The following is a 14,462-nucleotide window of genomic DNA, read 5'->3' as shown; positions in this document are numbered from 1 at the left end:
GTGCACGTACCACCCACATCTCATCTGTCCGCTCCCCTCATTCAGCTCTTCACACCACTGTGGGAGTTTAATGAAAATCGTTGCTTGTGCTCAACTGTATGAACAGACATTTCCATTTTTTCTCAAATCAGCATTGTTTGATTTCTTTATTTTGCTTTGATTTGGATTTTCACATGAATCATACCTGGCGGTGGCTGTAGCAGCCAGTCACTGACAGGATTTTTCTTTCGTATATTAATAGTATGTATATATAGATTGGGTGATTTCAAAGATGGATGGATAGATTGTATCCCACCAACCTGCTAATATATTGCCTTCACGTTGCCGCCTTAATGTCAGTGACATATTCGCTCTTTTCACATTGCATTTAAATCAATACCGAGCACAGCACACTTTCATTAGAAAGCACAGGATAATGCACACCATGCTTTATTGGTGCCCCATGTGGTATGAGACTCGAAGTGGAAGGAAATGAGAAACAATAATATGGTGAACCGCAGTGCCTGAAATGACCATTCTCTCCTGTGCTTTCACCATCATAGATAATAATAGGTTCCTTCAGTAACTCAACGTGAAGGAGGGCCCGATGCACTCTCACTCTCACCACAGCAATGTTTTCTTTCTTTCTTTGCAGTTTTTTTTAATTGCTACACAAAGCTTTTGACCTTTTATATTTCATGACTGACTGTTGACGTACACTGTTCCACAGAAGAAAAGCATAGCCAAGATCCTTGAAGTTACAATGAAGTATTCATGGTAGAATTAATTGCGTACGGTCTAATAAACAAAAAATACCTCATTAATTGAGCACACGGTTTTTGCCTTGAGCTCCGAAAATTCACCACATGAAAAAGAAACATGAGCATAATGTATTCAATGTTAAATAAGGGTTGAGACTCATTCCCTCTCTAGGCATTCCATCTTCTCTAATTTGTGGAACATTTGATCATACATATTAGCAGTGCCATTAAAGCGCAGCTTTGTTAAACCGATGCAGCATTTGCTCGGAGCACCAATCAAAATGTGAAACTTTGATCAAACTCAGAAAGGCAATCTCAAACTACTGGAAGGCAGCTTTTGCATTTACATAACCAGATGCTGGGTTCATCAAACGGTCAAAAACCGGTAACGTTTTTAACTTGCGAACAGAGCCATGCGCAGAAGTTGTGAGAGAAGCATTGACATCACAAAGATATGTTTTTTTGATTTGGTTAAAATTCTGATGTTGAGTGAGCAATGTACAAACATTCACTGACAAACACATCAAAATAACAGAGTTGAGTTTGAAATCTAATAGCAATGTTTGCAAAAGTCTCTGCTGGCTTAAGTTTAAAGAATTTTAACTCAATGGGTCTCATATGAAATGTCATGGAAAAACAAATAGCTACAGTATATATATACTGTACTTTATAATGGTTTTCCTCCAGCATCTTTTCCCCTGTTAATCCATGTCTGTTTTTGCTGCTTGACTCTGTAATGTCTATCAAAACACCTTTTCCACGTTGAAAGTCGAAAGTCGAGCATGTTACATCTCAAGAGAGACTTGTATTTGAGACGAGTGGCTTCTTTTGTCAATTTACATTGAATATCCAGTGGGAGGTGGGAAATCTTCGACATAGTGTTTGCGAAAGGTAGCACCCTTTGACAAACACATCACAGAGCTTTTAAATCTAGAATGTTCTTGAAGAGCTCTTGGTAAAGGCATACTCTAAAGCTTAAAAGTGTAAAGAAGCAAATGCACGGTCAAGGATAAATATGTATGTGCAAGAAAAATTTTTTTTTTGACAAAGGTTTGTTGCCAAAACTGCTATAAACATTTAATCACCTCAAGAACAAACAGCCCTTTGAAGCCACATTTTCATTTCCATCAAGATTTTACAATAATTACAATAAAAAGAAGGATAGTAATTGTCATGGAATCGCCAGGAACCACAGACGAGGTCGAATTTTCTAAAAAGCAAAATTCCAAGAGAAACACAGGAGTAAACACAGGTAATCCACTATGCAAGTACAAAGCAAACAATGTAAACAGTAGACAAGACGATGAACAATGGAAAGGGAGGAGTATACAAGCAGTCCTGGATGATGCTGATGACGAGCTGGTGCGATGATTACAAATGAGGGAGCGTGGAGGATGATAGGAAATTGAGTCCAAGGGGGGAACACAGGCAGAGGAAAACAAGAGGAGGCAGACAGCACCATGAGAAAACCTTCCCTGTGACACACACTTTAATGTTGTTAGGGACTTTTTAAGCGGCTGAATGTTTGGTTGCTAGGTAACCACCAATTGACAAAGAAATCTTGACAATTGCCCCATTTATAACTTTTCACATCTGTACCTATATAAAAATAGGTTAGCGAATGAGTCAATGACTACTGATGTAGCTCTCACGTGCCATTTATCTACCCTGACCTATTAAAAGAAGGTTTCAGTGGCAGTGAAAGCAACGGGCAGAAAGCATTTTATGACAAAATATAAGTATTGCAGCGAATCAAAAAGGCTTGATTTGATCAGAGAGGAAAGCCTGGGAAACATTGCAGGATGTGTGCACTAATCGAGTGTTGGGCCAGATTTCAGTTTCACTATTCAATGTCACTATTGAACAGGGCATTTACAACTTTGGACCCTGACATTTGTCCCCAACTTATGTACATGTTTGCACTTAATGACCACTAACAGATGTGATGGGAATGAAATTGCAAAAGTGACTTTTTATGAGCTGTAATAACACAACTATTGTCAAGCTTTTCCAATAAGAACACAAAGTATGCTATAAAATATCCATTTAATAGTACATTCTTAATGCAATACAGACTATATATGCCTTGGTATACTGTGTATAGTGGAAATCTACAATCTTTCAATAGTTCTGATCTAGATAGTTGTAGAATCAGATTATGATGCACTAATAAAGCTTAGCAATTCTGCTTTGATGCTACATAAAAATTGGGTCACTAGAAGGCATCCACGTATAGAAGCTCTACATAGACTGACATTTATTAACAATTAGACTACTTTACCATGGCAATATTCACCAAATCTGAATATATTTATTTGTTCTGATGAACACAGATACATATATTTGGAAGCAAGGTCTAAGTGCAAGATTAAATGAAAAAAGAATCACTGTAGTGGTGTCTTTAAACTAAATTAATATTTTCAATAAAACAACAGCAACATTAAATAGCACTAAACCCATAATAATTATTAACAACAAACCACCTACAGTGTAATGATAAGTTAATATGGCATCAATGTTTAAGAGCTTTCAAGCACCCTTCTGCATTATTTAGTTAGATGCGCAGCATGTTACTCGTGGAAATTTCAGTTGGATTGACTGTAAAAATTTACCCTTACTTTGGTAATATATGAAGGCTAATGAAAAGGAAGAATACTCACATTAAAGTGACACAAGATTTGATTTATAATTTGTTTTATTTCCACCTGTTTACTGAGAAATGCATCAAAGTCTATCCGTTAAACCACCTAATTAAAATAATCTTGTGAATAATGATCATGCATTTTGTTAAATCTGCAAGTTCAAAAAACATTTAAGCTATATAATATTGTAAAGGGCAAATATATATATCTAAAACAGAAACTTAAGTAAACTGCTGAAAATAAGATCGATATTAATGTTCGTATTTAGATTCAGAAGCAACAATAGTATACGCGTGTCCAAATTCCAAGGAATTCGCTCGCCTACTGTTTTTTGCCGACTATATAGTATGACAATATGTCCTCATAACTGCATGTTCAAAACCCGAAGATTATCAAGAAACAATGACATGAGATGTGGAAGATTTCCTTGTTGTCCTCATCAGTACCAATTAGTTATCTCAAATCTGCTGCATTGTTAAGCAAATTTATATTTGATCAAAGTGTGATTCATAATTCCTTTTAATTCGCAAAGTACCATGTCACAACAAAGACTGCAATTAAAAGATGTTAAGAACAATTACGACCTCAATTTTCTGTGTATTAGGAGACAAAGATTTTGTAATGGGAAGAATAACTCACAATTTGAATAAACACAAAATCTTCACAGGCTTTGTAGATTTTCTTGGCGCCCATGACATTTACATTTAAGCATTTGGCAGATGCTTTGGACTCACATTACATCATCCTATACATTTATACACACTGTAGGTATCTGCAATCTCCTGGGATTGAACCCACAACGTTGCATTGTTAACGCAATGCCCTTACCACTGAGCTAAAGGAAAGCACCGTGAGCCTTATTATTGGCAGTTGTTATTTAAAAGGACATATTTTCATCACAAAAATTCACAAAAAAATCTGGACCTTTGACAGTGAGGAGTGGGTCGTTCGAACCACCCGAATCTCCCTGGCTACGGGCCTGTCCATTCCCTTGGCCGTTTTGTGGTCCTAGATGTTGTAAGACACAACATACGCCTGACTTAGATCACTTCAGAATACACAGATGCTTTTAGCAATCATTTGGCAATCTGTTATCTACACGCAGACTTTTAAAGACATTCAAAATATGTCTCTACTGAAAATGCTGGATAGATCTAAAAGGACGGGCAGATGACATGAAGATGCTTTTAGTCTAAGAGTGACCCGAGTGGATAGTTCGAGCTGTCAGCTCCAGTCCAGGGATTCGTCAAAGTTGAAGACATCTTTGTTATATTTCTATAATACATTCCTTTCAACTAGTTTAAAGTTCCTCTGTTGGAAACGTTTGGTGTTTCAATTTTAAATACCTCCTTTGATCTTTTCTTTGCAGATTGTTCCAAGCCAACTGTTACCAAAGGCTCCTCAGCCATGAACATGCCTCAGTCGTTTGGCACAGCGATGGGTTTCTCTCTGTCTGAGACTCTTCCTGCCGCCGGCCTGCCTAACTTGCCCCAGAACAATTCAGATCAAGGGACTTTACTGACTTCTGAAGACAGCATCACTTATTTAGCACCAACAGCTGATACAAATAAATGTTGGCCTATCAGACCAACACTGCGCAATGAGTTAGACACCTTTTCAGTTCATTTCTACATCTTCTTTGGACCCAACATCTCCATCCCTCCAGACAGGGCAGCCATATTTGCCATAAATCTGATGCCAGTGTTGGATAGCGGAGGTGTTCTGAACATGGAGCTTAAACTCAATGTGGTAAGTTGAAATGGCTTAAAATGTAAAAAGTTGTTTTTGTAAAGTTGCTCTCTGGTGACAACTGTTAATTGAATAACACGTAATCTCATTAGTTTTTATACTTTCTTACTGAAAACATATCGCATGAAGCTTTATAATTTTTTTATTCCTTTTGGTTTGATTTTGTTTAGTTGCATACTTTTAAAGAGCATTGCTGTGAAACTTTCTTTTTTTAGATGTGCCTAATTTATGTTAGAAAGGATTATCTTGTTTCAGTCACTGTGGTTCTTAGTGTAAATCTGTAATCCCCCTTAATCTGTCAGTGTTACGAGCCAAATCTCCATCACAACGTAGCTATATTCTTTAAAGATTTACTGGAAAATTTAGGAAAATGAGAAAACAGCTAACTTTGCTTTTTATAATGTTGACAGAAAGGGCGACAGTTGTCACTATTGACATACAGAAAAAATTGTAGTCAGTAATGTAATCCCTTTTACGCATTTCTTGTACCATAATCTGACTACTTTTTAATAACATTTAGATTACATTTGTTTACAAGTGTCTGTTTTATCTTTACCTGGTGTATCTGTGTCCACAACACATTTGTTGTTACATTTTAAAACATTACAATTATATCAAATTCCATTATATACAATTATTAAAGTTAGTCAAATGCCTTTATGCTGAATGACTGGAATACAACAGCACATGTAGTTACAATGAAAACTGTTAAAGAATAGAAAAAATGCATTACAATCAAGATATCAAGTGTAGATACCAAATCAATGTAGATGGGTGTAATATTCATGCAGTCATGTATTTAGACGGCAATCTGACAATAAGCTTTTCATATAAACAATAAGCTTTCCTACATAATTGAGATTCATAAATACCTACAAATATTATAGCTACATTAATAATGGTTAGCTAATAGCAAATGTAAATGTTCACAACAGAAAGACTGGATTACAAATGACAGGTACACACAGTCACAAAACACAGAAAAAGAGAAATCGAAAGCTTCAATTTATCACCAGTTTGTGCTTGTGATTATCTTATACAAAATCCAATTTAAACAATGGAGAATGTATCAATATGGTGTGGGAAAAGTTTTTAAATTTGAATAAAACGAAAACTAAAGGAATTTCTAATCACATGGACCAATATTTGATTCACATTAGACCATAGATAACACAGCAAATGTTTAAACTGAGAAATGTTACACTTTTACCCACTACATTAGCTCATTTAAAATGCAATGCCTGCTACAGGTCTCAAAAAGTTGGGATGGGACAACTAAAAAAAAGCAAGCGGTTTTGAAAGGATTCAGCTGGGAGAACATCTAGTGTCTAATATAGTTAATTGATATCAGTTTAGCTGTAACATGTTTAGCTATAAAAGGGATGTCTTAGAGAAGCAGAGTCTCCCGGAAGTGAAGATGGGCAGAGGCTCTCCAATCTGTGATAGACTGCGTAAAAAGATTGTGGAATACTTTAAAAACAATGTTCCTCAACGTCAAATTGCAAAGGCTTTTCAAATCTCATCATCTACAGTGCATAAAATCATCAAAAGATTCAGAGAAACTGGAGAAATCTGGGACAAGGCCAGAGACCTTTATTGAATGCCTGTGGTCTTCTGGCCCTCAGACGACACTGTATCACTCATCGGCATGATTGTGTCAATCACATTACTAAATGGACCCAGGAATACTTCCAGAAATCACTATCGGTAAACACAATCCGCCGTGCCATCAGAAGATGCCAACTAAAACTCTATCATGCAAAAAGGAAGCCATATGTGAACATGCGCCGTCGTGTCAAGTGGGCTAAGGCTCATTTAAAACGGACTACTTCATAGTGGAATAGTTCTATGGTCAGACGAGTCCAAATTTGACATCCTTATTGGAAATCACGGACTCCGTGTCCTCCGTTCTAAAGAGGAGGGAGACCTTCCATCGTGTTATCAGCGTTCAGTTCAAAAGCCAGCATATCTGATGGTATAGGGGTGCATAAGTGCATACGGTATGGGCAGCCTGTATGTTTTGAAAGGCTCTGTGAATGCTGAAAGGTATATAAAGGTTTTAGAGCAACATATGCTTCCCTCCAAATTACATCTATTTCAGGGAAGGCCTTGTATACTTCTGCAGGAGAATGCAAAACCACATACTGCAGCTATTACAACAGCATGGCTTCGTCGTAGAGGAGTCCGGGTACTGAATTGGCCTGCCTGTAGCCCAGATCTTTCACCTATAGAGAACATTTGGCACATCATTAAACAAAAAATTCGTCCACAAACTCTTCAGCAGGAAATTCGGGTTGATTACCAGCTGAGCTATGAGGAAGCCACGCAACCATTTCTAATGTGTTTTAGTTCCCAAAAGTCATATTGCTGCATTTCTCTGTAAACTGACTGTTATGTAACTAATATTTAAAATACAGCTTGTGGGAGGGAGAAGCTCATTGCACCTTGGTCTGATTAATATGCAATGTTAGCAAGTGCTTGCCAGCACCCATTCGCCTGAGAGGTGCAAACTACAAAGGATCTCGCTAATGTCACCCTGTCTCGTTTGTCTTTGGTTCTTGAGGACAAACGTACTGTAACTGTGACTTGATATCAGGATTTTAGGACTATTGAATTATTGAGATGTCACTTAAACTCATTGAAAGTTTTCGAATCAAGTCAAGAAAGGAACATGGACCTGAAAGCATTGCTGAGGAGGAAGCGTTGCTGCATGTTTCTTTGACAACTTAAATGTCTAGAACTGCATTGATGTAAATAGTCATCACATAATGGCTTTTTCCAATCTATTTTTGAGTCGTTAAATCGTTTCAACACTCTGAGAGTCTTTTATTGAGGTGAACACTTGACTTATTAAAAGATGTATAAATATGTCAAGTTAAGTATGAGAGTGGGAGAACAGATATAAGTTAGGGATGTTTACTTTCCTTGCTTTCTGGTCAAATCTTACCGTTTGCACAATCTGGTTTATAGTTGGTCCCCTATCTGACAAAGGTTCAAAACTCCTTCAAAACCAGCAAACAGACCAGCTTGGCCAGGCAAGGTCATTGTAAAGGTCTGTTGATGATTGGTGAAGTCTGGTTGTTAAACTTCCCCAAAAGCAATGGTCTGTTCATTGACTCTCTCTGGTGAGCTATATCAGGTAATTTGCCCTTGGTTATGGAGGCGATTCAATTTCTCCAACTGGCACTTTGGTGAGTATCTGATGATTGGTGTTTTTTTTGTCTTTTGCTGGCTGAACTGGGCATTTACAAAAAGGTTATTTTACAGGTATGGACTGGCCCCTTGAGTAGGCGCCACAGTCATAAAGCAAATTATTTCCATTTTCAAGCCATATGCTACCATCTGGGAAATATCTCGACAGGACAGATAGATGATGGATGTCTGCACTATTGACATAGCACAGGTTTATACGCATACTGCTTTATAGGAGCCATTCCTGTTCCCACCAGCAGGCACACATCCTCTTGTGGACTCAAGGGCTAATAGTCAGAAAGCTGGACAGACCGGACAATGAATGTCTTCTGAAACAGCTTGTGCGATTACATTGATGCATTTGGCAAATCCGAATCAACTGTATGCTAGAAAGTCTTATAAGCCCTTGATATTACTTTCCTGACCACACATAAAACGAATTTCCACTCCTGATTATCCTCCTTTGCAAAAATTGTATGATTTATTTTCAGAAATTTTGTTACACTGTAAAAGGTAAAGATTTTTGGGGGGTTCTTCACGTTGCCACACTTGCAGGGACCTCATGGGAAACTCAAAGCACTATTTAACGAAGGGTGGTTCTCTGAGGAACCCTCAAGGCTTTTTGAGGAACCCTTTTATTAAAATGGTCTGGGACCCTCTTGGGTGCTTCAAGGCACCATTTCACAGTTTATCCTATTTTTTGTTTGTATTGTTTTGCTGAATTGTTATTCACAATATTTTAATAAGCAAAAACATTAAAACCAAATATAAGCAAACATTTTATTGATGAACAACAATTAACATTGAATAAATATTCACTGAATGGTCAATATTGTACATTACAATTATAAATTCATGAAATCACATGTACAGTTAATATGGTGTTGGTGATATTGTTATAAATAAAAAGAAAAATTGACTTAACTTCTAGTATATGTGTCAGGAATCACAGAGAACGAACCCAAGCGCAGGCAACAGGAGATGAAGGGGTTAACAAGACTTTAATAAATAATAAAACAGGAACAAAACAAAAACCCACGAGGGAGTAACAAAACAGTACACAATAACAAATATGATAACGGACTACTAAACACTCAACATGAACTCAATATAAAACACTAAGACTAGACGTTACTTGACTTGACAAGGCTTCAAGGACACAGTAAGGAGTACAAGCAAGGGATATTGTACAACCAACGAGCACAAGACAATAGACAAGAGGGTATTATATAGGGAGACTAACAAAGGGGATAACGATGGGCAGGTGTGGGTAATGCGACACAGGAGGAGAGCAATACTAGAAACGAGAGGGGCAGGGCCAAATGACGAGACAGGAGAGAACGCATATTATGTCCTGATTGACCATAATATGTTCCTCTCCACATAAAACACGTGGGTCTGTCATGATTCTGCCCCTAGACCAGAAAATCAAGACAAGAGCAGGCAGAATCATGACAATATGTATGAAACATATAAATTCAGAAATATTTCAGGTACCTTTTAAAATGTACAACTGCAAAAAAGTGTCATCAAAATTTACCACAATATACAATGCAATCAGTAACATCTTCACTGGACATTGATAATATTTACATAGGACATTAAGATAGCTGAAGATAACGTAATGCTCTGCTTCTGAAAGTCCAGAAAAAGGAATACCTCATAGCAAGGCCAACACCCATGGTAATTTACCTGGTGGTGTAAGGACCCATATGGTCAAAGTGGGACAAGCAGTTACAGTATAGACAGGCTCAAAGGATGAATTAATAAAATCGTTGCTATTAATGTCATAACACTGGAATCACATTGCAAGGTCACATTTGCTCATACTAGTAGAGTAGGTGTTGGTCCCCAAACTCTTTGTAAGTCGCTTTGGATAAAAGCTTCTGCTAAATGACTAAATGTAAATGTAGGTGTATTTAACCCCTTTTTGATGCAGCATACAATACTTTGCAACTATAAATGTCTTATTTCAACTTTCTCCAAATGTTAAGACTTGTGATATGTTCGATTCAACTGCTTGGCAGTCTTTCTGCGGGAAAATCTTACATAAGCACATGTACGCTGTGCCCTCAGCTCATGAGTTTGTCCTCAACATGCACACCTAAGAGAATGCCAAAAAAGGTGCGAGGTGAGCCAGGGCATCATGCTAATGAGCTGCAGTAAAGGCCATGAGATATAAAGAGTGTTCTTGTGTTTATGTGTGGAAGGAGTCTATCTTTTGTGAAGGTGAGTCTGTGTCTATGGGGGTGTGTGTCGAGTAGCCCCCCCTCCAAGGGTGCTCTGAGTGCCTCTCATGGACAGTTTGAGGTCAAGTCTGATTCAGGCGTGCCGTCAGTTCTTAAGTGGTTTCTGCAGCAACCAAGTTCTTTATTTTCCCTGGATAATTACGTCCTTCAAGTATGAAGGCAGCGAGTGGATAAACTTAGTACCGCAACCCTCAGAAGATAGGCTGCTGGACAAAATGTCAGCCTCTAGAGAACAAACAAAATTAAAGCTTGAAAAAATTAAAGATTTTAATTAATGAGTCGGTGGAGGTCTCAGACAGAATGTGAATTACTAAATTGAATTCTCAGTGTTTATGAAATAAGAATATTTTATAATGGACACTACACTATGAAGGTATGAATTGTTTATAATTGACACTACCATACATTGCAAAATAGCTCAAGGAACGGTCACATGAATAGAGCTAAACAGATCTACGCTTTTTGCATTAAAAAATCATAAACCTTATTATAAATTGCGTAAATCTTGGTAAGGCTTCTCTGACCAAACAGGACCTTATCAAGTGTACTGGTCATTTTTCAAACCTAATTCAGAAATGACCAATTCTAAGAAGGCGCTAAGAGGAATGTTTTCAGGAGCTTGATGTGTTAAATGTTTAAGTGATGGATGGTTGATGTTTCTCACCCATTGCATGTCTGTTGCATCCTACATTACTAAGAACTTACAGCAGATGCCTGATTCGCATGACTGAAAAGGTGAGAAGGTACAAAAACGTGCAGGTAAAGGCAATATCAGCAGGCACAATGAATTCCCTTTTGAATAACCCCAAAGTCTTTTTTTATCTGATTTACCCAATTTGTCCTCCCATTTGTCTGTAAATATCTTTTATCTTTTGTTCTTCAATTTATTGACCTCTCCTTGTATCCTATTAGATGAATCAATCAATTTAAGCATTCCTATTCTCCCTGACAGATGTCAACATCTACACATTAAGCACATTGTGGCATCCATTTGATTAACATCTAAGCAGTTTTATATTGATCGTCTTGATGTACAGCAGTTTTAAGTTACAAGCATAATACAGAACAAAACCAGCTTATTTTCTTCCTGTTATCGACAATATTTGATTGCAATGACAGTTTAGCATTGCTCCTCTTGAATTTGCAAGTCATCGGGTGCTACCCTGTTTATTAAATGCCAATTATGCGGTACATGTGGCATTTACACATTAACACATTTGACAACCTTCTTGTGGTCACTGAAGTTCGGAGTGTGGAATCAAAGTTTTGTGGGCCGTTAATTTTGAAAGCGGCTTGAATGACAGCCAAGAGCTGCCCTGAGTGAACCCAGCTGGTCATCCATCATTGTTAAAAATTTACATTCCAGATTGGGGTTTGGTTGGAGGCCAGCTCAACACAGGTGCTTGGCACAGCATTGGCATTAAAACACTCAACGTTGACTATTGAGCACAAGACAAGCCAGGAAATTTCAGCTGGTGGTGTAATGATTACTGAAAATACTAGCTTGAAGCTTGTGCTTCAGAAACTGGTGATTTAGATTTAGATTGTATGGTTGCAGACATTGTTTTGTTACAGAGAGTAGTCCTTTTGCTTTATTGTCTGTTTTAGGGAGCTGTCTGGCTTCATGAGGAGAGACAAAATGTCACAGATTTGCAATGATGGTGACTAGTGGAAAATAAAGCCTGACAAAGCGAAGACTACATAGCAGATTTTGTACAGTATGGCTTGATATTTGAAACTTTAATTGATTTGAGCGTAACAGGTGCACATTGTCACACTTTTGACATGGGTGAATGTTTTATGAAGCGTTATATTTGAAAGTCAACTTCGATATAGACACATAATGTTGCCTTCCTTCAAGAGTAATATATTAAAGCTCCCATAACATGCGCAATTTCTGTCAATCTCATTCATCTTGAGTACCTATAGAGTAGTATTGCATACTTCGTATCTTCGAAGAGTATATTGTTTGATCACATTTATAAAAGAAAGATACAGCTGGACGTTTCTTTTTGGAAAAATAAGACCTCCTTGGGGTGTGCAGGTGGGGGGACCAAATCACGAGCACACAATACATCATTTCAATACATTATCCCTGCAGAACTATTGATTCCCTACAAGTTTGTGTTGTTTACATTATGCACGTACGCGTTGATTGCCATCAAAACACAGACACATGACTTGCCCTTAGGGCAAGAATCCCGAAATATGGAGATTCAAGGTTTCACAAGGACAGCAGGGATTTACGTTATAATTTGGGGACGCAAGTACTGCAGAAATGGCACACTTTACCTTTGCAACACAACCTTGAACATTCCTTTTAACACATAGCAAATGGGACTCATATTTAATTCCTTGTAAATTTTTCAGGCACTGCAGCACTGTTGGAGATCCACATTAGAGAGTGAAGCGTACGTTTCTAGGGGCCAGAGGCCATCTGCGGCTTCTGTGGGATCTGTTATGTGCTTTCGCACTACGACAAGAGACAAGTCATTTAATTATTAACCATCGTTACAGGCTGTCCAACTGCTTACTGTCTCATAGAATGTAATGAACATCTCTGATTAGCCAAACGAACATGGCAGTCTGCTTCAAAGTCCCTATTTACCCCTTTCTCTCTGCAATTTGCGTGCGAGGGAGAGAGTTCGCTAATTTGCCTTGTCCTGGATTCGCTTATTCATCAAGTCTCTCTATATTATTTATGAATCGTGTGAAAGGCGAACATCTTCATTTTCAGACGTCTGTGGATAGGGGATTTGAGGCGCAAGATGATTGGCCTTTCACACAGCTACAAAGAAGCACTTTTCCTTTTGATATTCCCATGAAATTATCACAACTTGAACGGTTATATCACAGGCTTCTCCTTTGCCCTCCAATCCCTCTTTTGACCTGCTTTGTCTCGCCTGCTGCCTACGGTTCAAAGTAACTTTTAATTGGCTTCGATGTCCACTTATCTTGCTGAGATAAAACCTTATTTTATCTCTGTTTTTCTTACAGTCTTCAGTAAGAGGGGAGAATATTACAGTCTTTGGCTGCTTGAATCATGGAATGCCGCTGTCTCTTCATGACAACTCATCAGTCAGTTGTGAATCTGGTAGGAGAATCTTACATTTCATTTACGCTCTAAAAATATTGGCTTGTTTATATATTTATATTGCATATAAAAAATCTCATTCTCACATATTTCAGAAGTCAGATCGCTGTGTAAAGCTGTTAATAGTTTTAATAAAGTTTAAGTTTAGGCGAGCCGAGGCATGATATAGCCAGAATATAAATATAAATAAATAACAAATCTAATTATCAGGACTTAATTTGATATCTTTGGTACATTTTCATAACTTGCCTACATTTTAAATATGGTGATCATTTAAATGAACTGTACTAAATGAATATTTTAAATAAATCTAAGAAAAAATGGTATATAAGATATACATACATTGTCATGTGTTATAACACTGTAATAACATCAAGACAACACACCTGCGATCCATTCACTGTCCCTAGGATGCTTTAAATGGAAATTACTTTCTCAGTTTGGCAAGCTGTAATCTGATTGTCTGGTTCTGCATAATGTCTGGGTTTGCATAATTTCTGGTTTTGTGATACATTTCAAGAAAATGTCAAGTATTTCGAGGGGCTTTTATGTTTTTAAGAGAGTAGCTCCCACAAAACCAGTTTTGTTTTGAATTTGATTGAATTTGCTAAAGTATGTCAGGATAGACTATTATAAACATTTTGATAGATTCTAGGCAAGTTAACTATTTCCATAAATCAATACTTATTACTTTGAATGGCCTCACATTTTCAACTACTATAATCTATTAAAGACAAACTTTTTCCAATTTAATGTGGAACCATAACTATAGAGCTTGATCAAAGTCTCTTGTTTT

At 37.4% G+C, this 14,462-nt stretch overlaps 1 protein-coding gene across 1 annotated transcript in view; it reads left to right on the top strand.

The window, feature by feature from the left end:
• The window catches only part of tmem8b (transmembrane protein 8B), a 123,584-nt gene that overhangs the window by 91,729 nt on the left and 17,393 nt on the right, over window positions 1–14,462 (top strand). The window contains exons 6-7 of the mRNA XM_079477871.1: window positions 4,752–5,131; window positions 13,570–13,666. Of these exons, the coding sequence (XP_079333997.1) occupies window positions 4,752–5,131; window positions 13,570–13,666 (477 nt within the window). The remainder of the gene's footprint in view (window positions 1–4,751; window positions 5,132–13,569; window positions 13,667–14,462) is intronic.

The sequence above is a fragment of the Barbatula barbatula genome (genome assembly GCF_947034865.1).
Source record: "Barbatula barbatula genome assembly, chromosome: 2".
Classification (NCBI taxonomy): Eukaryota; Metazoa; Chordata; class Actinopteri; order Cypriniformes; family Nemacheilidae; genus Barbatula; species Barbatula barbatula.
This window is presented reverse-complemented; position numbering and strand designations above follow the sequence as displayed.